This window comes from Dermacentor silvarum, unplaced genomic scaffold (genome assembly GCF_013339745.2).
Source record: "Dermacentor silvarum isolate Dsil-2018 unplaced genomic scaffold, BIME_Dsil_1.4 Seq227, whole genome shotgun sequence".
In the NCBI taxonomy this organism is placed as follows: Eukaryota; Metazoa; Arthropoda; class Arachnida; order Ixodida; family Ixodidae; genus Dermacentor; species Dermacentor silvarum.
In genome coordinates, this window is record NW_023605897.1 from 1 (window position 1) to 23,096 (window position 23,096).

At 45.0% G+C, this 23,096-nt stretch overlaps 1 protein-coding gene across 1 annotated transcript; it reads left to right on the plus strand.

Moving 5' to 3' along the window:
• The first annotated feature begins 6,621 nt into the window (after positions 1–6,621).
• On the plus strand, positions 6,622–22,535 carry LOC119434759 (solute carrier organic anion transporter family member 74D). The gene is made up of 10 exons (XM_037701832.2): positions 6,622–7,051; positions 9,339–9,667; positions 10,924–11,010; positions 11,590–11,766; positions 16,191–16,355; positions 17,350–17,545; positions 18,176–18,320; positions 19,031–19,206; positions 19,738–19,802; positions 20,832–22,535. Exons 1-10 carry the CDS (start codon positions 6,759–6,761, stop codon positions 21,206–21,208), a joined length of 2,010 nt encoding a protein of 669 aa, XP_037557760.1. The 5' UTR covers positions 6,622–6,758; the 3' UTR covers positions 21,209–22,535.
• The last annotated feature ends 561 nt before the right edge of the window (positions 22,536–23,096 follow it).

The window sequence follows — 23,096 nt, forward strand, 5'->3', positions numbered from 1 at the left end:
CATTATAAAGCATGAGAAAAGGTTTCAATAACTGTACAACCAGATTGGAGAGCTAGTAAAAAACGCAAATAAATGCACATACAAAACGCCATTTACCACACTTGCGCACATTAATATATATAATTCCACCAGCATTTCGCTGCATAAAATATATAAAAGTTGTGACAAAGCAGTAACTGAAAGACGGAAGGAGCTGCACTACCCATGTTGAAAAAAAATATCGAAAGTGACATACATGCATATTTAATCTGACAGAAAACGTCTTTCCAAGCTATATATTACAAAAACTGTACAACAACGTTAAGAACAAACAAGATGAGGAGCTATACCATTCTTGCAGAAATGAATAGTGCAAATAACTTCATGTCTCTCAATTTTACGGATACTTTGGTAATTTGGTGTGTGTACATACTTTACAAACAGCTCAAACAAAGATGAGAATGGTGAAATAAGGTAGGAACACACAATAATGCTGACTCAACTAGAAGTTTGTTCGTGACGACAAAGATATTAAGCACACTGGCCAACTTGACAAAGAAATGGCCATGCATGCGTGGCAGACAGCCCGGTGCAACAACAAAAAGGAACGAAAGACGAGTTTTGTAGTATAAATATGCAGGTAATAAAAAAAACAGTGAGAGATGTCCTATAAGTGATACCACCAAACAAGGAGAGCTCTTTTAAAAATCCCAACTCTTTCCCATCAGGAGCAACAGATAGCTTATGCATTTGTCTTCTTTGCAATCAATAAATAAGGCTTCCATAATTTCTCTTGTGTTCTGGTCTTTGTGATGAAACAATTGTTCGTTCTACCCCTTACAGCAGAAAACACAATTTTGTTTAATCACAAAGGCCACGCATACATGGTTTCTTATCTTTGTCAAGTTCCAATGTGTTTACAACCTGTCTTCAATAATAAACTTCTAGTTGAGTCGGCGCTTGTATGTGTTCCTGTGGTACGCATGTACCACTTGGTTAGGCTGATAAACATTCTCACAAGAAAAAGGAACTACCTCCACTCACAAGGTAGCCAATTCTTTACAACTAAAAGGCAGAACACATCGAAAGTAAGCCTTCACAGCGTCCATGAAAGTAAGTCTTCACAGCGTCACAGCGTACACCACAGGGCAGAATAAAAAAGTTAAAATCCCACTTGACGCAGAGTGGCAACAGAGATGCGAGCTTCCTGGTGAATCAGCCGCAGATCAATGGATGTCTCTTGCGAGAAACGACGCCAAGGTGTTCTTGACGAACGACACGTTAGCACCTGGGCATTTGGTGCATGTGTAACCTGTAGAGAAGGGAATGTAGACAGAATTAGATAATGCAAATTAAAAATCTGTCACACAATATACATAACCACGCACTAAATATTAGTACGCACTACACTGGCAATTAAAAATGTGCGTCTCTTTCAAGAGGGCCGTCGCGAAAATGATGAAATGGATTGTTACAGTAAATGTCACCAAAGATACGCACAGCGATGTTTGTTTCACACCGGCGAAATATATTCCCGGCTCTCTCACAACACGAAAGACCATGCTATAGTACACAGCCGATACCAAGCAGCAGTCCGAATCTTCGGGAGCAGCAGGGCAGACCTAAAAATTCGCCGAGAGCAATGCGCGCGCGAGCGTGCTAGTGAGAACCGGCACCGCTTCTTTGAAGCTTAGTATCCGCTGCTGCATGGCTAAGAACATTCCGCGCGATTTGTGTGCCGCGCGTTGCGTACGCGTCCTGTGCGCATTGCACGCTTGCGTCTGTGCAGTGAGCTATCTTCATGAACGTGCCATTCCTCGCCGCGCTAACGGTGCTCGAGTGCGGCGCTTAGCTTGAGGCGCCGATGAGCCGTCTGGCGTTCCTTTCGTTTCTGCAAGCAACGCACATTCGAGTCGGCCCAGCTCAAAGAGGTATCAGAGAACGGCGGCGCGCTTGAGTTATCGCCTATGAAAAGCGTGCAGTACGCCTTTAAACGGCAACACGTCACGTTTGATAAATATGCTTACTGCGGTTGGGGTGGCGATGTGTGATAAGGCAAGCCCGTCGGCGGCTTTGCCGACTGTCGCCACCACGCCTCTGTTCATTTCCGATGTGTATCCGTGTAATCATCGCGCCGATGCAGGAATTATCGGTAGGCTGTTCTCCGCACATACCGAAAAGGCGAAATATATTTTGCAGCACACCGCGACATTAGCCACAACGCAAATAGAGGCGCAGTTAACGACTACGCGAGAAAATGTGCACACTAGCCTTAAGGTATACGATGAGCCACTACAGATTAAGAATATTTTTTTTAATATCGCAGTGTCGCTACAAAGGCGAAGCATCGATTGCGATAGCAAATTAGTAGATAATATTACGAACATTCTAATCGAAGCAGCGGCGGCAGCAAGCGCTAGCTTCGCGCGCTTTCGCTCCAGGGCATGCGGTTTGCCTGCAGAAAGTGTACGGTGTGCTTAACATCTGACGATCGTCCAAGTGAAAAAAAAAAACGCGGCTATGTGCTCAAGAAAACGAAATCACTTACCTGTGTGCAGAAGTCAGGCTGCGGCTTTGTTCGCCTTCCTTCCATCATGAATTCTGCCGCGCAACTCATCAAAACTGCCAGGCTCGAACATCACCCGAAGACCAGTAGCTGCGTCAGCAAACGTCTTCAACGGACAAACATCCCACTTATCATCATAGAGCGATTTCACTAAAACTTGCGTCATAATGTCCAAAAACAAAAGAAAAATGCTTCCAACAAAGCGCGCGCGGCACGAACCACCGCACAAGTTCAGACGAGTGACAGAGTCGAAAAGCGGTCACAGCCTCAGTATCGTATTAAGTTAATAAAATCGTTCCTACTAAAAATAACCACTAAAATCCATAAATAATGATTGATAATTTTTGTTCATAGAAAACATAATAAATTTTGAAGGAAAACTTAATTTGTAGCGTAAAAAATAAATAATACGATTACAAAATTGCGACTACGAAACTAACGGCACACTGGATACCGTTGCTAAAGACTGCTCACAATCAAGTCACGCACGCACGCACGCACACACCCAAACACTCATGCTCAAATACTGGTTTGGCGTTTATTGCGTCACCTATGAGTAAAAGTTATTACTAATATCTTTATTTTTATGAACAAAAACTTGTTTAAGTAGTTTGCAGCATTTTTGCAGATGACGCGGTAAAAAGTAGGGTATAACGTGGGCGCGTAACTGTTGTTTGATTTCTTTCATTTCTCTTTGGCCTTCGTTTGTTTCACTGAACATAGGAGAGCTGCAGGCTTGGGAGGCTTCCATGGCAAGAATTTTATCGCATGCTTCTGCAAGGCGAGTGTCGGGAGCAGCCGCTGAGACAGCGATTAGCTGCGTAATGTTGCGGCTGTTGCTGAATCCGAAACTCTTTCAACGCGCTGTGCTCTCAAAGCGCGTTCGTTGTTTGATATCTAGTACCACGGCCGTTGGATAAAAAAATGTATTATGCTTTCGAGACACAGGGTGTGGCACAGGAAATTCTAAGACCTCTGAAGTGTATGTTTACAGCCTGTGCGCGCTTGCATCCTACGGCTCGCACAGCGCGTCCGATGCTCAAAGGTAGCGTCGTCGCTTGTCGGCGCCTGCCTTATCGCCACCATCCGCGCTGCCGCCGTGTCTACTTTTGGGGAACTCCCCATGCACGCAGTCACCGTGTTTGCAAGTGAATTTCACATTCTTTTGCTCCCTAAAACGTGCGCATTTTGGATCGCACCTATGGCTATGCCATATGTTGTATGTTAAAACGACGATGGCATTTGTACGCCGGCGAGCAAGTCACTCGTGGGCGATCATGAAGATGGTTCAACGTCGCAGTTTTTACGTAGCGTAAACGGCTACGAAAGCGGGCTGGTCCCGGACGCGCGTCCCGGACATAGTACAGTCTAACATGGCGCCTCAAAGCGCGAGCTGTCGCAAGAAGACGAGGAAGTTACATGGGGCGCGCGCGCCGAGCAATCAAAGCGCTGACTGGTTTCGGAACGAGAGACTTACGCGTGCGCTCGTGGCCTAAAGGTTAGAGCACCGGGCTGCTGCGCTCGAAGGTCAACGTTCGGTGCCAAAGTCGGTCACACACTGTTTTCTTTTTACGAAAGCGAGCCCAAACTAGAACCTACCTACCGCAAAGTGACAAGAATGAGGCAAAGATTGCTTCTTAATAAAGTTTTGAAATGTCGCCTTCATATGCGAGTCCTAATTAGTATACGATAAACTCAACTGCTACACAACAAAAAACAACTACGAAAATCAACACAAATTACTCAATAAATTATTTATTGAGAAGCTCTCAATGGTAATATCATTGTGCAACTGTTGAGCGAACTCAAAGACTTTAGAGACTTTGTTGAAAGTCCGTTGATTCAACAATACCCCAACAATACGTCAATAGAAAATCAACAGTCATTTTTGTACGGGCTCAGTGTAAGTGCAAACGTCTTCCCTCGGTCAGTCAGTCAAGAACTTTATTCAGGTCCTGAGGAGTTTTAAGCCGTTGGAGATTCCACGCAGAGAGCTCCTCTGGCCGAAACCGTAGGCGACGCCGAAGTCGGGACGGGAACGTGGTGACGCTCCGCCAGTTCTTGGGCCCTCTGGACGCCCTTGGGTTGGAGTTTGAGGTCCGGACTTTTGAGGGCTTCTTCCCATTCGGGCTCACGAATGGGAAGAACGTGTTCCCTCGAGATATTTTTTTCGCATACCTGATCGACATTATCTTGTGCACGGAAATTCGAAACACATCTCAACTTCACCTCATGCTTCCCCCCCCCCCCCCCTTCCAAATCTCACTTGTACTGCCGCTCACTCAAGTCAGGCTGGGGGACATTAACCGCAACATGTGTACTTGGACTACTGATACAATTGTCGACGCGGGCACTTTGGGTTGAGTTTGTCGTGTACAGAAAGCTTTTTCTTCTTTTTTGGATTCCTTGCGGGAGGTATGCTTACAGTCACTTTTGAAGTGGCACAATTTCTTCATAAGTGCATCTAATGGCTACTGTAGGGCACTAGTCGTTCTGCCAAGGACAGTTTACTTTCATGACGCCGCTGTAAGAACGTTCTCCGAACATACCAATGATGTATAGTGCTCTTCTGAAGCAAGTCTGACTACATTTTTTTTTTTCTACGAGCGTCCATTAGCGCTTCCTCGGCCTCAGACAACAAAACTACTGCTCAAGGGTGTCTTTCTGGCGCCGTGCATTAAAGCACTATCTAAAGACGCTTTTGTGTCAGGGCAGCGCTAGGTCTAGGCCAGGCCAATGCTATAAGCTACTACTGTAACTTCCGCGCAACTGTGCGCTACTGCAATGATCTCGAGAAGAAAAAAACGTCATCTTCATTTCAAGTTCCTCAGGCTTGGTGAGGACTTTGATAGAGCAGGTATCAATAAATAGATAACAAATATGTTGCCACCGTAATGAAAAACATCCTAAAAGGCGGGAAGGGGGAGTGCGTAATCATGCCTCTTTAGTAACAAAAGTTGAAGCAACAAAATTATAACAATGAGCAGCTAAAAAAAAAACATTACCAATAGCAACAGCCAAAAAAGCAAAAGGAGCAAATAGAATCTCCTACCGATGACTTCGTCAAAAGTTGTTTTGATAAATGAAGCTATACGGAAATGCCAGGCCCACAGGAAATTATACAGCTATAGAGCAATGCACTATACATGCATTTCTGGATGGCACATAGAACTTTACTTTTATACCAGCTGCTGTATTAAAATAGCTTTCAGATTGTGCTACTGAGAGTGAGGTAGTGGGTTTAGCTCCCGGGCCGCTGGTGCCGCATTTATACGATATAAGTTTGCTAGAACACTGACCTACTAAAAAAGACAAGGCTCAGATAATGTGATGATTCGATTTCAGTTATTCTTGTTTTGTCACGTCTGATGGTCCGAGAAGCTCCGCTTTCGCTATACATAAGAATAGGAAGCGCGCATACCTTTTGTTGAGCGCACATTTGTTTATACGTCAGTGTATCAGAAATGCGTTGCATGAATATGTTACGCGGAATGCCAAGTTATCCGCGTCCCATTTCCTGGAATCGTATCTGAAAATCGGTGCTACATCTCGAGTTTATTGCTAAACAGGGACACTTTGAGTTCTCACTGGCTTCTATGCTACAATAATATGTGCCCCATATTTATGAGTTACAAAATATTTCAGTAATATATATATATATATATATATATATATATATATATATATAAAGAGACTTCTAAATTACCTTGCGTAAAGAATGCGTAATCAAAATAAAACTTGTTTGTCCGCACTGCGCTGCTTTTAGTACCTAATGTATTCGCAGCAACACTTCTCATAACAATAATGCATGTATAGTACGGGACGAATCCGTGGCTCTTGGAACTGGATTCTCTGGTACTGTGCACCTTGAAAACACTTGCGCTATCAAATTTCAGCGAACGTCCAGGAAGCCTGAGTTGGTGTATTTCCCGTGCGTAGCTCCTGGATGTAGACATCAAGCAATCGTGCAGTGAATTTCGCTATTCATTTATTGTTCGTTAGCCCCCTCCCCCCTCCTCTTTTCTTTTTCTCCTTCTGTAATCAGTGCCCACCCTTTTTTTTCTTCTCCTTATTATTCCATGTACAGCTGGTATCATTGCCCATGTGCAATAAGGGGAACGTGACAAAGAAACTCTCATAAGTTTGGAGAAACAACAATTGAGTATAACATCGTGAGTTCGGTCCTCATCTCGCCTCCGAAGCCAACTAAGTCATGGCACCAGCAACGGAGCAGAGAGGCAGCTCGAAGCCAGCCGAGAAGAAAGGGACGTGGCAAGCGTTCCTGGACTTCTTCACCAAACCGGTGTGCTACATGATTTCTTTCTCGGCGCTTGGCATCCTGCAAGGCTGTTACTACTCCTACCTCATCGGCATCAACACGACGCTGGAAAGGCGGTTTGCGTACGGCAGTCGCACGGCGGGCTTTATCTTCTTCGCGGACAACTTCGGCCCCATCCTACTGGGAGTCTTCATTGGCACGTACAGCCCGAAAAGACACAGGCCCAGGTGAGTGTTGCCGTATGTCTATGTTGTAGCTCTGGTATTTAAAGCTCTCACCATTCCGAAGTCAGGAAAAAGAAGGCCGGTATTCGCGAAAAAGGTCTTACGCTTCCAGTCGATATAAGAGCCGATGACAGCTAATTCGGATGTTGGGTATACTATTAGCGAAAGTGGTACGCCAGTCGTAAACGGCACATAGGAACTTGAAACATTTAAATTTTCGACTCAAAAAATGCAAGTGCATTTTTGTATAGCTTGAAAGAGGAGAGAGCAGAGTGACCCTTGCGTGTAAGTTCTAATTCGATGGTGTTTTGGGGGAAAAGCTGCATGCCTGCGCCTTGTTTAGCAACAAATTGTGAGAGAGAGATAAAACTTTATTGTGTCCACGATGGGGTTTGGGGGCGGCGGGGGTTGTGAGACTAACCCCCAGGCCTCCCCTTCCTCGGACGGCGGCCAGTCCTTGCTTTCTGAAAGACATGGGCCAGCAAAACAGGACCCCTATTCACAAGAACATTCTTACGTTGGAAAGAGAGAAGAAGAAAAGGAAGGGGAAATGCAGGGAGGTTTACCAGCAAAAGTCCGGTTTGCTACTCTGCCCGGGGGAAGTAAAAAGGAGATTTAAATAAATATGAAAAAGAGAAAGACGAGTACAGAAACGGTAATCGGTGCACAAAATTAACGGGGCACACGTCACTATCACAGTATCTCGCAGGTCCGTAAATATCAGGAAGCGAACTAGCGCTCTGGTTGCCTTTAGCGAGCGTGTCCGCTGTGGAGACGGTGCTGTTATCTTTCGCTCTAACAGTGGCAGGCTGTCCAGTATATCTAACGTGGTACATAGCACCTGCCTCTCCGTGCTACAGCGTGGGCAGATGCACAGAAGATGTGAAATGTTTTCTTCACAGCCGCAAGTGTCACAGGTAGGGCTGTCAGCCCATCCAATTATGAACGAGTATGAGTTGAAAACGCGACATAAAGTCGCAGCGGTACAGCAAAGTTCAATCACACTTTGGCAGCACAGGCGGTAGGTAGATCTTCAAGTGAAGAGGAAGAGAATTTAGGCGACTGTTCGTGGAACTCGTTGACTTCCAGGAGGCCAATGTTCTATCGCGTGCCATTGAGCGAAGTGTAGATGCTACGTCTGTTCTTGAGAGTGGAATTGACACATATCTGCCACTATCGTGAGCAGAATTGGCGGATTGGTTGGTGTGATCGTTTCCGCTGACACCACAGTGAGCCGGCAACCACAGATAAAGTATTGTATCCATGTTCTGTTGTAATGTCGTATCTCTGAAACAAGTTGTTCATGATAACCGCGGCGCATTGAACTTTGCATACATCGGAGAGCTGCCTTCGAGTCACAACAAAGCTCAGTGATTCCTGAAGAACAAATTCGGGTGGTGATCGAAGCGCAAAGAGCACTGCTCTTGCAAAACTAGCGAGACAGGATGTCTTGATCTTGATTTCCACAGACTCTGCTGGTGTGACAACTGTTCCTGCCGAACGATTAGATATGACAGAACCTTCAGTATAAGCATGAGGTCGAGTGCTGTGCTTCACGTGTGACAATTGTAACGTTGCTTGTTTTAACACGCATTTTAGCACCATAGCTTTTGTTTTGAAACCAGTAATATTGAGTTGTACCTCGGGTTGGTGCAAGGACCACAAATGCGACGGCGCTCTTGCGCGTTACTCCGCTTCCTTCGCACTATCTGGCTTGCCTGCCTACAATGAGGTCGTGTACAACGTATACGCCACCATCACTGCACATTGGTACGGCTCTCTGCGATCATATATAGGCAGAGAGAGGAGCAAATTTCATAAGTTAGAATTGCTTGTAAGAGAAGTTCCCAGTTATTCTCATGTTGAACGTACGCAAACAGTTATTACGAACGAAAAATTTCGTCAGTGCGACCTTAGGGGTAGAACCTGCCTGTGGCAGTACCAAAGTTCCCGTGTGTAAGGCGTCCTGTAGAGGTGTGCAGTAAATGTGTTTTCACTTGCGTAATCGAAAACTACTTTGGCCTCCACTCCTCACATTATCACTCGAGTCAACATCCCCCCGTTCATGCCTTACACCTGGGTGAGCTCAGCCTCATCACACGAGACCTTCGCCAGACTCCTAGCGCACCACGTCCATCACATCCCGGGGGCGATGGCACCCATTGCCGATCGGCCACCGTTGAGCACCACTTTCACCGGCAGGGACGACTCGGACTAAAAGCGTCATGCACTAAAGTGTTCTTCCTTCCTGTGTTCTAAAGTGAACCAAAGTTTTCATCTTCCTTCACAGATGGGTGGGAGTCGCTGCCATCCTCATGGGCGCCTCGTGCCTACTCGCCTCGCTACCATATTGGCTGTTCGGCAAGGCGGATGAGGCGTTCAGCATGACGGACCCCGAGGTCGAGTCTGACCTGAACCACTTCTGCCACGACCAAGAAGAAGAGCGACGCTTCGGAGAACTCAACTGCGCCCAGTCACGCAAGACCGAGACGCTGCCCGCCCTGCTACTTCTTGTCAGCTGCAACTTCCTCACGGGCATTGGCACGGCCGTCTACTACTCGGCCGGCACGGCCTATCTTGACGAACTCGTCAGTAGGAAGCACTCGGCCGTCTATATGGGTGAGAGAGTGATGACAGTACCTATGGTCAGGGCTGAGTGAGTGAGTGAGTGAGTGAGTGAGTGAGTGAGTGAGTGAGTGAGTGAGTGAGTGAGTGAGTGAGTGAGTGAGTGAGTGAGTGAGTGAGTGAGTGAGTGAGTGAGTGAGTGAGTGAGTGAGTGAGTGAGTGAGTGAGTGAGTGAGTGAGTGAGTGAGTGAGTGAGTGAGTGAGTGAGTGAGTGAGTGAGTGAGTGAGGAGTGAGTGAGTGAGTGAGTGAGTGAGTGAGTGAGTGAGTGAGTGAGTGAGTGGTGAGTGAGTGAGTGAGTGAGTGAGTGAGTGGTGAGTGAGTGAGTGTGAGTGAGTGAGTGAGTGAGTGAGTGAGTGAGTGAGTGAGTGAGTGAGTGAGTGAGTGAGTGAGTGAGTGAGTTGTACAAGTGGGTTCACAGTGCCGGTGTGATGCCGGCAATGTCCTACCCGCCCTCCTCATAAGTGTTTTTGACCGGCGATGCAGTTGAAATGAGTCTCCACTGTGATGCTTTACAATGTATCTCGGGACTACGGGGATTCAATATGACTTCCTAGGTCTAATTTGCCCAAAACGATTGATCCCTGTGACTACGAAGGTTCCAACACCTTCGTTTGAATTCAAAGGCGTTATTAAGTTTAGGAGAAATAGAGAAACCCTTGATTTGCAACCCTTCATGAGTGCTCAATTACATCCTTTATGTCGAATAAACTAAATACCCTTACCTAAAGGTTCTCTGAGAGGACTGACTAAAGTATACAACGTCGAACATTTTGGAAAATGATTGCCGGGCTAATATGCTCCACCAGCAATAGCTATATATAGACCGCTATCATCTTAAGTCCCACACATCATACCTGACAGTCTGCTTCTCTTTATTCTTTTCCCGTTCTTTCCCACGCTATATATGTTAAACATGCCGCAGTACTTTTGAATATAATGCTGCCTTTTCAAAATTTCTGTTTTGAATAGATTTACTTAGGGCAGCACCACCTTTGGCGCTGCCCTGAGAGTGCTTGAGTGGTTGAGATTTGGTGACTGAGTCTTTATAGTTATCATTCGTACGATTGTTTTCTAAGATGAAAATGTTCAATATCATTTCTCGTAGCGCATAGCTCAGCTAAAACAAGCTCAGATCAGTCAATCATTGTTGCAGTTACTGTTTTTTGTTTTGTTCCTTTTTTAATATGCTCAGCAACACTGCATTCGTTCACAGAGCCGCTCTCATAACAATGATGTCCACTTTTTACAGCAATCATGACCGTCGTTCGAGGTTGCGGGCCCTGCCTGGGATTCATTATTTCAGCGCTTATTCTGGCAGTCTACGAAGACCCGTTTTGTGAGTACCCGATCTCTTTGTTCGACGGTGATATTGAGTCCCCAAATAAGAGCTCACTTGACAAAAAATAGTTGTCGTAGTGACCAAATCGACCTCACTAAATATCGCGCGTTAGCCACGCAACTATAGTAAACGTCTTTACGAGAATCAGCAGAGCCCACGTTAGGTTCGACAGATGCCATAAACACGCTACAAAGTCATAAGGTTACCGCAGGCCGAAAAAAAAAAGAAGCATGTAGTAGAAGCTAGTAGGTCCAGTATTTGGCCAAGCAGATTGATTTTATTTTGTGTGCATTCGTGTGTGTTCTTCTTTCCCAACTCCGAAGTGCACTTTTCAAACATTAAACTCACGGTACTACAGACCACCGCTTCGTAATCTCAAGCATTCTCGCCAGCATGCATATATAATTGTTTAAGTTCTGATTGTTTTCGTTTTCCTGTAACATCAGCTCCTCCAGGATCAGGCGTTCGTTCAAAACACGGTATAATTTATTATTGGCCATCTTTAGGTTTTCGATGCATTTGAAGTATGCAACATAGACCCTTAAACTAGCGTGTTCTTTTTATTTACCAAACCAGACAGCCCAGGATTCGCAGACGAAGACCCGCGGTGGATAGGTGCCTGGTGGCTGGGATTCGTCATTCTCGGCTGCCTCCAGCTACTGTTCTCCGTACCGCTCTTCTTCTTTCCCAGACGCCTGGCTGACGATGAATCGGACAAGCCGACTGAGGAAGCGGAGGATATGAGCATCAGAGGTATTTCGCTGTGTTAAAAGTGCCTTTTCAAGAGAATCTTTTTTCGCCTACCATCCGGGTTTGGCATGATAAATTTATAGGAGATCGAGTTCACTGCTAAGCTCGTTAGTACATGATACTAAGAATAAAAACTACTCAACGAGCGAGACAAATAGGCAGGTAAACACTGTGTGCTGGATCCAGCAGAAAACAGCAGACACCGGGTCTGCTGGTTATATACTGGGTGTTTCACTTAACTTGGACAAAACCTTAAATATATGCGAATCCTGCGTAGCTGGGCATGCAGAACCAAGGTAATGTTGTTTGCCGTCGCTTAGAGATACTCATATTATTATTTTTCTCACTTCCGCCTAATTAGATAATTATAGTCTTAATTAATTAACCGACTTCTCAATTATTATAATTACATGAAAAGTGTCAATGAGAAAATTGTAGAGCAACGTGAGAAACTCCCGATACAGCTTTCTGGTGCTCAATACGTGCTCCATAAAAGTGTTTTTCCGAGCGTGAAAGATGCCCGCGAATACACGCATATTGCCTCGAGCGGCCAGTCGAGCGGCAATTTTGCATGCATTCAGTGTTTCCATTTTATTGTTCATCCTACTAGAGGAGCAGCGCAGATCTGGCTAAGACGCATGACAGCTGTCAGCGCTGTTCCACTGGATAGATAGACAACACGTTTTAACGCGATAGCGTTAGGGGCCCCGTGTCGCCGAAAATCAGGTGTCGGCGTCGGCGGAGTTCTCCTTGAACGAAAATTTCCGAATATGTTTTGGTATATGTGTATGCGACGCCTTGCTAAATGACATGCTGTATATGCGAGGTATATGTGCCACACCATTCTATCACTAAAGTTCCTACCTTGTCTTACATTCTTGACAATTTATTCCTCGGAATTTCGAGAATGACAGCCCACAAACAAATGCAATGAAACAAAACACCCACAGCGCATGCCTTTTATGTTAAATCTTCTCAGATTGAAATATTAACAGGGCAAAACAACAGAAACCTGAAAATTGTTTAATATTATTCGCGCGGCTGTAACACTATCTCCGGGATCGAACACGCACGAGGCTGTGTTTCTACCAGAAAGCTCGCCTTCGTGCGTAGCATTCGGCGCCAGTGTTTCCCGGTAAACATTACGGTTACTAAGCTGCAGTTGCCGGGAAGCCCGAGAAGCAGTCAGAGATCTTTGAATGCTATGGCGTTCCACTTTTGAAGGCGAAGCTTAAGCGTCCTCCAGATTTGTGAGCTCGGCTGCCAGGTGAGACTACCGCAGAGAGACAAAAAAAAAAAAATCTACCCCACTGCGGCACACAGGGTGCGCGGTGAAAGAGCACAACCGTTTGGGGAACGTAGCTTTTTTTTTTTTTTTTTCTGTGAAGTTTTCTATTGTGTCCGACCACGCATATGCCCCTCGCTAGCGAGAAACTTGAGGGACTATATTTGCGGAACAACGTTCTGTGTCAATGAAGGGAATGCTAGGGGTGCGGAGCTTCTGCACATGTGTTACCGCGCCAAGTAGTCCGGCAGCGCCTGACAGTGCTTTTGTTTTCTTGGAACAGATACCGAATCAGCGTAGCTGTCACGTACGACGGTTCGGCATTCGCCCAGACGTGGACGTGAAAAAAAAACAGAATATTAAGTCATACTTACCACTCAGTGGTATTTTTTGTCTTATTTTGATGTTGTAAATAAGGTGTTTACGTTTTCTCTCGCCCAGCTTTAACTAACGCGGATGAATATGTGGGGATTATTTCAGAGGCGCTATTGGCTTGTGCGTGCTTTGCGTTCGTAACTTTCCCTTCCTTGCGCCATAAAGTTGCCTGCAAATATAACCTTTGGCGTCAATGATGTTGATAACGACGTTAGGAGGAAGGTGGTTTATTTGTATCCTCAGTGCTCGAGTAGACAGGAGGAGGCTCCGCCACACGGCAGGGCGGCTTCTCCTGGCTGGGGTCCTCCTGAAGAAAGGGAGGGTGTAGCCAGGTCAGAAGTGCAATAATTTCATTGACGATGCTCGTTGACATGGGTAAACTGTTCTTAGTGTATGCGCCACAGAAGCCGCGCCAATCATGAAAGTTGCTGTCCCCTGCAGATACGCCGTCTGCAGGGAACACAAAGTATAGGCAGGGCAGAATAGTCTTTCTTCCTCTGGAGTACATTATGAGTGAGCTTCGAAGGATGGAGATCCTTCGAAGCACCACCTTAATGGCACCACCTGAACGTTTATCATCGTCTCCCGCTGGCACAGTACTAGACAATTGATACACGAGGTGCTACCCAAAAGTTCCAGGAATTCAGGCGCAAAAAAGAAAGTGTTGACCATAACGCCAAATCAGCACTGTCTCCTTCAATGTAGTCCCCTTGAGCATGCATACACCGATCCCCGCGTTTCTGCCGCGATTTCACGCCTTCATGGAGCTCTCCAGGCGACAGTGTGTTGAAGACCACCTGCGATTCCGACTGGCTCTCTTCAGCAGTGTGAAACCGACGTCCTTTCAGCCTCAACTTAAACTTTGCGAAGAAGAAAAAGTACAAGGGGCGAGGTCAGGTGAATAGCGTGGGTGCGTAAGTACTGCGATTTGTTTGGGATTGTCTCTGACTTGTTGCTTTAGTTCGGTACAGACACAAACACGGTGCAGCTTCTGTTCGTCACTGAGCAATCTTGGCACGAATTTTGCAGAAATGCGCCTGATGCTCAAAACATCCGACAAAATTCGCTGAACTGTGCCGTGCAACTGTCCTACAATATCGCAGACATCCTTTATAGTTAGCTTGGAATTTCCAAGGATAGCCTTACGAACTTCCGCTTTCGTTTCTGGGGTTCTGCTCGTTGACGGGCGTCCAGAACGTTCATCATCGTCAACACACATTCGACCCTCTTTGAAGCGCTTATGCCATAAGAACGTCCTACTTTGGCTCATGGCGTCGACTTCAAAAGCGTCCTCTAGCATTCTATGAGTTTATGCCGCAGTTTTGCCAAGTTTAAAACTAAACTTGATGCAAATTCTTCGCTTCTTGAAGTCTGTCATATTGGTTGCTAAGACATGCGCCAAATCAGTGAAATATTGCGTTGCAAAACAACGCTTCGCAAAACAGTACTTCTTCTTAGATGCAAGTCGTTCAGCATACTGATCCACAAAGCACACTGCTCGCCACATCTAGTGGCGGAAATGTGTACCACACTCAGTTTACCCGTGCTTTTCAAGTTCCCGGAACTTTTGGGTAGCACCTCGGCTTTTTTTTTTCTACCATGCAAACGTTCAACGGTATTAGTTGGAAGGTTAGGTATTGTGTGTCACATCGATGTGTTGTTGGGACTTATTGTGAACTTAAGTGGTATGTGTGCTGATGCGGTGAAGTGTCAGTGTAGACATGTTAAAGTGAAGGTTCAACATGTCTACAGTGAAGTTTTCGTAAAGCGAAAACTCGAGAAGTGGATGGCCCTTGTCAGGAGTGACAGATGTTATTCGAAGAAAGGAGACAGAAGGAGAAGAAGAACGACCCAAGAGAACAAAGAGAGCAGACAGTAAAAGCGAAAGAAGACGACCAGGTAACGCGCTGAAGGAATAGGGCGGAGGAGAAGCCATCTCGGCAAACGGGCGCGCACACTGAGGAACGAGGTGGCCGGGGCGCCGCGTTCCTGGAGACCAAAACGACTGTGGAGCGCCACGGTCTTAGAGTCTGTCAGTGAAGTACTCGAAGCGGCTCCGGGGCCACACGTAACTCGTCGCCCGGGAATGATCAGAGCGGGTTAGGGCTTGATTTCGCGCAGTGGCCGGAATGGCCCTTTTCCCCCCTTTGTTCTCGCTTAAAACACAATGATTTTCCTTAGTTTTAAGGTGTTTAGATGATTCTTTCATCTGCAAAGCTTTTTTTTTTTTTAGAAACTGAGTTGGTTCTTTGTAGCTACGTGCTACATTGGGAAGGATGGTGTTTTTTCTTTCATTCAATGTTTCATACTAAAGCACTAGAGCTTTGGCAAGGTTAAATGATAAACTGGCCACCTGGCCTATATATCTACATTTATTAATATACAGCCTTTCTGGACGCAATAATTTGTAGTACATACCGGAAATTTCTGAAGAAGAGCAGCCCGGAAGGAAAAGCCTACTCTGTTGCCTAAGTCTTCAGCGTTTCTGTCTCGTTTAGCGCACTGTTTATCTTAAACCACCGATCGACTACCCTAATTAATTATGCTAGCTTTTCTTGCCAGTATAACTTGTTCATTTGCGCCATACGAACCTCTCAGGATTAGTTCTAAAAACATTGAGGTTGAATAGAAGTCCCAAAAGATTAGTCAAAAACCACGCCTCGTTCAGAATACATGCATATTTCCTTAGGCATCTTCTCAGTGATAACTTTTTCTACGAATTGTTAGTGTACTAAAAGTTCGCGTCATTTGTTTTTTTTTCTTGCAGATGCATTCCACGCTTCAAAGAGGCTCATTAAGAACCCGATATTCGTCGCACAGATGTTTGCCCACGTCTTCAAGTGGTTTGGCGTCCTCGGCTTTTGCACATACGTCCCCAAATATGTGCAAGAGCATTTTCAGCAGTCTCCTAGCGCTGCTTCAGTTTTAAGTGGTAAGGAGCTGGTTGCTATCATTGTTTCCTTTTCTGCGTCAATAGAACTAAGGTTCCCACGGTGATTTTGTATCAGCCAGCAGTCAAGGACACAATATTCTCAAAAATCTCAGAAAGGGGGGGGGGGGTTCTATTTCGGCGGCGGCTGCTTACGGCGCGGCCCCGCGGTCGCCGTATTTTGAAAGCGGTCTGCGACGTGGAAAAACGGCACACCCGCGCGGTGATCATCAAAGCGATATGCGATGTGGACAAAGTGCAACTTGTGCCGGTAGCTTCGTATGCGCTGTGCTTTCGACGTTGAGTTCGCGTAGAAGCAAGAAACTGCTCGAATGACAATTCGCTTGCTGCTGCTGCCGCTCCTCCTCACTCCAGTGTCTTGACAGCGAGTTTCCGCGGTCATCGAGCGAGACGTACTCATGCTTGCCTGTGCACGCTTTACATCGTTAATTTAGTTAGTAAGCGAATGTTAACAAGTTTATAAGACCGATAAGACTAATATCCTTAGTTCGTACAGTTGTCTACTAATTTGCTATCGCAATCGATGCTTTGCCTTTCGGGCAAAACTGCGACATAATTTCTGCAGCACTTGGAAACCACACACACAAAGAATGCGGTGGCGTGAACTTCTGTGAATAAATTTTTAAGAAGACACTTTTTCAGGTGTGTCTCTTTCTCCGCTTCGTGGTCCTTGCATTTACCAGTGTTTACTCTTGATGTGTTGTATTCGCTTTGAAGAAATAGCGCCGTCTGTGTGCGTCCGTGCGTGTGTTTGTGTTCGTGCGTATGTGCGTGTGTATGTGTGCTTTAGAACAGAGTTGTCTCCACTGGCAAACATCATGTTGCCTTTATTCCGCTATATGTTTTGGCTTGAATTGAATCATGTAACACCTACACTAATGCCTTCGGGTGAATGCAGCTACGTAAATAAGTAAATAAATAGATCTGTCGGAATCATGACTTCGATCTTCTTAGCCGTTCCGCTTTCTCCTTGCAGGAACGTTTCCAATAGGATGCGCCATGGTTGCGACGCTCGGTGGTGCATTCCTGATGAAGACGTTTAGGCCCTCTGCTCGCATACTTACCGCCATCATTTTCGCAACGGAGCTGATAACAGCCCTGATCTTCATCTCACTCATGGCTTTCAGCTGTCCTCAGCCACCATTGAGAGAAAAGGGTGAACTCAGATCAAGGTACTGTCTATTGTGCCCCAATGTTAGCCGCAAAGTGCCTTAAATATCGGAAACTCTGTGCGTAGACCCTGTAGCACAAATGACACAGTGATCAGTGCCTTTATACACAGACATGTAATACTTACTTCATGTGATTTCAATTTTTTTTTCGTTTCCTGTGTTACCGATAGTATTGTTTTCCAACATGCTACAAAAATCTCAAACTTGAAAAATGTCGGCTTCGTTCATTAGAACTACGAAGTCTCTTAAGCTCACGTAACATGGTTCTGCAGGTATAGGCAGCGTGTTATTAATAACCTATTGGAGTTATACACGCAAGCTGCAGGAATAATTTTGTCAGTTCACAACAAGAAGGGCAAGCCCTAATGCAATATGTTCAGAGTACCCACGTTCACGTCAGAACTCCTCATTGTGCACTTTCGTTTTATATTGGCATATTTATTTATTTTTTGAAAACTAGAGCTGAATTGCTGTTGCATTTTATTGCGGTACTAGTTTGCTAATCAGAATAAAAGTGATATCATTAATGCGAAAGTTCTCACTGTGTGGCTCATGTAGTGGTAGTCTACGCAACATCCTTGTGTCATTTTTTGAGTAGCACGCGTTGCCTTGTACTTATTTTTTTCCCAGGTTGGATCTCGTCAACAGCTGCAACCAGAACTGTTCTTGTGCGACCGAAGTGTTTCATCCAATATGCGAAGGCAAGACAACTTATTTTTCGCCTTGCTTCGCCGGATGCTTCACCAAAGGAACCAATGGCACAGCGCAAAGAGGGGTGAGGAGCAATGGCTTAGCGATTGTATTTCCTGGTGATAATATATATATTGTAAGGAAGAAGAAGTGCCGGTTAGCCAGGTGCATCTCCGGTGTATGAAATACGACGAAGATGTGCCGGTCAGTCAGGCGCATCACCAGCGCTTTTACGCACCGGGCTTGTCCTGACTGCTCGCAGGGTTCTGATTGCCGCACCGAGTTACACCTCTCAATCCTGTCAATAAACACCTTGACATTTAGTGAAGGTGCTGGGTATCGATCCCAGTACCTCTCGTACCTTTATTGACAGGATTGAGAGGTTGAACTCGGTGCGACAGTCAGAACCCTGCGAGCAGTCAGGACAAGCCCCGTGCGTAAAAGCGCTGGTGATGCGCCTGACTGACCGGCACTTCGTCGTATTTCATACACCGGAGATGCACCTGGCTAACCGGCACTTCTTCCTTATATATATATATATATATATATATATATATATATATATATATATATATAGAGAGAGAGAGAGAGAGAGAGAAAGTCTGCTCTATACGCAATATTACGTAGCCAGGAAATATTATGGTGCGAAATGGTATTGCGAACTCACAAAATTGTCTACAAGTCACCCATTCCCAAGCAGGAAGCTATAATCTGCCTGGCCTAATCTTAGAGCCTCCTTGTTTAGAGATGGCAACTACACCTGACATATGCTCATTTCATATGCTTATGTCGTAGACATACGACAACTGTATGTGCGTCGACGCATTCGACAATGACGGCTTGGCCCGACGAGCAAAGGATGGATTCTGCGAAAGTGACTGCCCGTTCTTGACCTTCTACATATTGCTGCTGTGCATCGCCTATGGGTTCTCATTCAGCACAAAGGCTGCTCAGATAGTCATTCCACTCAGGTAAAACTTATTTCTTTTGTTTTTGGTTTGATTTGGATACAACATGCTTCAACTGTTCGTAATGAAACTAAATCTAACATAGTTGTGTCACTCGGAACGCTGCAAACAGTTGTTGATGAAAGCCATGAATAACTTTCAATCAGTGTCCTAACATTGGTTATAAAAAAATCTGCTTAATCAGTCCCAAAAGTTATGTAACTGCTCACTTAAGATCCTATGCAAGGAAATATTTACCTGTGGATAAGCTTCGGTGCTATGGTGGCGTTAGTACTGGCATGACAGTTATGATGAAACCATTCCCGTAATAACATTTTTTTTGTTACCACGGGGCGTCAATTTCATCCACTTTTACTGCAATAATCATTGAACTCATAAGTTCTGTATTTATTATTGCATAATAGGGTTGGAAAGAATGCATGCATATAAATAAAACCTTGTACAGACTTGCGGTCTAGTTTTATTCGCGCTTGCGTAATTTAAACTCGATGCAACCCCAAACTAAGGATAATGCTATATTCTTGTTTTATTCAGGTGCGTCGACCAGAGTGACAAGGCATTTGCACTCGGCTTTGCTGAAGGAGTGCTGGCATTATTTTGTAAGTTACCCCAAATCAAACACATTGTATATTATGTGTTACTACGAAAGCGTGTTGCTTGTCTGTCAACATGTTTTTTTTTTTTCATCTATAGTGTAAAGTATGAGCGGGCGCACCATCGCCAGATTACAATGAAGCAAGATATCTAGTAGAAACAGCCGCTATCGTGGCGACGTTCGTGATATTGCGCATAGCCAAACAACTAGGACCCATATTCGCACAAAGCTGTTGCGTGAGATTTTTTTTTTTTTTCTAATAGCAAATTCTAGCCAATCCTGCTACTCGAAATATTAATAGCGAAGGCAAACGGCCAATGGCTAAAAACGCGTAAGAACAAAAAAGCTTCGTGAATTCGGCCCAAGAACTCTTATTGCAATTGGCTATCGTTAACTTTGTATATCCGTTCACGTAAAAGCGTTGGCACAGTCCGACATTAGAAACTTTTTGATCAGATATCGGACTGATATCAGAAAGCTTTTTTATATAACCACTCTGACTTACTTAAATGAACGTTCTACAGTTAATGCAGTGCCAGAATTTTTCGTCGCACCAGTTTATCAGAAATTTTGAAGTGTCAGACTCGTATCAGCAACTTTCTAACATCAGGTTTCGTCACACAGTTTAGCAGAGCTTTTCATATCAGACTCATATCAGAAAGCTTCTGATATCAGACACTTTCTGATATGAGTGCGATATCGAAAATTTTCTGCTAAACTATGCCACGAAAAATTATGGCATTCACAATAAGAAGTTCATTAAAGTAAGCCCGAAGTGCGGCTTCGCGACGCCCTGTTACAATTATTGTAGCACTGTTCTCTAACTGATCGCAGAGGGAAACAAATCTGTTATCTAGGATTTCACGATCGGTTCGTGTAATTTTATTAATTCGTTCTCCGAACAAGCTGTATTGGTTTTCCTATGTTATGTGTGTTTGCACGAATCTGTTCATTTCGGGTCGCGGTAGGATTTCCTCCGTAAGACTGCCAGCCTACCCACCTTTCGGTTCGCGCTCTCGTTGTTCATTTTCAGCGTTCCTGCCCTATCCTCTGGTGTACGGCTCGCTCGTGGACTCGACGTGCGTCGTCTGGGAGGAAAGTTGCGGTCAGCGTGGCAACTGCTGGGTGTACGACCAACGCACTTTCAACTACTCCTTGCACGGCACCACCTTCATACTGCTCATGGTCGGCGTGGCCCTTAACTTCGTCGTATTCCTCTTGAGCGGTCGGCTCGGTAACCTCTACGGACGGGAGAAGACCTTTGTGGCAGACAGGAGGCGAGTTCCAGTGCCAGGAGAGGCCGATTTGCATTCGTCATCCAGAAGATCCTCCAAGGGATCCTTCAGGAAGCTGACGAGAAATGAGATCTTTCACATGGTGGCCCCGAGCGATCCCGACGATGAGGAGTGAAAAAGCAAGGACGCCAGTGCGGTCCCACTCGCAACTCTTTGCCGGAATAGCTCGCAGTGTGCGCACACTAGGTTCGCGTGACGGCAGCAATTGGCAGTCGCGGTTGTCGCGCGAAAAACAGACGATACTCGTCTGTGCCAGTTTGTTCGCTTTCATGCCTTCCGTCAGTGATGACTTGTTTTGTGGCTTGGTTTGAGTGACAACAGGTTTAATGGGCATTTAGAATCAAGCATTGTGTTCTTCTGCTGGATCCAAACTACCTTTCGAAGATCGAGGCCCCTTCTCTGCAATGGCGCTGCCACTCTGCAAAGCATTCCGGGTAGCGAACACAGCAGTCCCAGACAATTTGCATTGAGCAACGAAGCGCATCTCGCGGATTGTGGTACTGAAAGAAACATTATATAGAGATTGTGACTTCTAGAAGCTTTGCAATGCGCTTTATTTACTGCTTCATATTCACTTGCGCTCCAATGTCTTTCGGCGGCATGTAACAGGAGTTGCAGCAGACTAAGCAATTATATAGTTTTTTTTATGATAAATTAGACGCGCGCCCCATCTCAATATCTACTTATTATGTGTATATATAGTATGGCTATAATTTGCCTAACTTTGGTTGTGACGAAGTCTCGAGGCTTGTGTTCCGAACTTGGTATTGTCAGTACCTTGCAAGCGTAAATTGCGATGGCACCTGCGATAATAAGCCTCTGTAACTACTTTGCTTCTGTGTTAATGATGATATCAAAAACACCGATGCTGAAATTGTATGCCCTGACTCACAGTCTGTATTTTTTACGTTGGCATCCTAAACTCTAACAACACATACCTGATATAGTGCCATTTTTCCATGCGTATTCGCAAGACTAGCGATCGCATATTCTACCTTGATATATATCAAATATTTAAGCTTCCGCCGTGGTAATGTGATAATGTCATTTTTCAGGCTTCCAAGATAAAAATTCAAAAGTTTCACATTTCTATTCGAGAAGTTCCACTGATAAAGGATACTTCTGACAAAAAAAAAAAAAAACGATGACAAGAATACCACAGTGGCTGGCAACCAGGCTGTAGGTGGACTTCTTGGCAAACTCAGAACAGTGTAAAGGTGCTTCAAACACATTGCTCAGCGCAAAGGCAAACAAAATATAACCTTACGCTAATCAGAGCAAGACCATACTACCGCATGTACTCTATTCTAATATGCACTTTTTTGCGGGAAGATATGCAAAAACATTTTCTTGCTTGTTAGATTCGAGTATGAAACTATATTAATGATTAGCTGTCACCATTGACATTACACATTTTCGTAATAAAATTCAATCCACACGTCGCTGCAGCTGCTGTAGATTTACAGCTGGTCCATAAGTTCGTCAGTATGACAGGATCTGCCAAGCGTTTAAGAAATGCGGCATCTTAAATGTGATAGAGAGCACTGAAGAAGAAGAGTACCTTCGGGCTGTTGATAATGTTAAAGAGGCCCTGAATGCTACGAAGAATTGCACTCGGGCCACTGTAAATTCTATGAAACAAAGTTTCTTTGTCCGTGTGAGAACTAATTGACATTACACTCCCTTTCTTACCTTGAAAACTAGGGAGGGGACAATCAGGTGCATTAAATTTTCAGCTGTTTGGAGTACGAAAATTGGCGTGCATGTTACAATCGAGGGCACTCAATTTTTCATTTCGGTCCGTGAAAATCAGGTGCGTGTTTTATTTGATGGTGCGTTAGAATCGAGTAAATGTGGTAAGTGTAGAAGTAGACGGTCTCCATTGAATATAGAGTTGTCTAGCTTTACATTTGGAACACTTCCGTCTGCTTATGCTATGGTGCCATGTGTAGCTATACGATCGCTGGGTATACAGCCTATCAACGGACTATCACAAAATACTC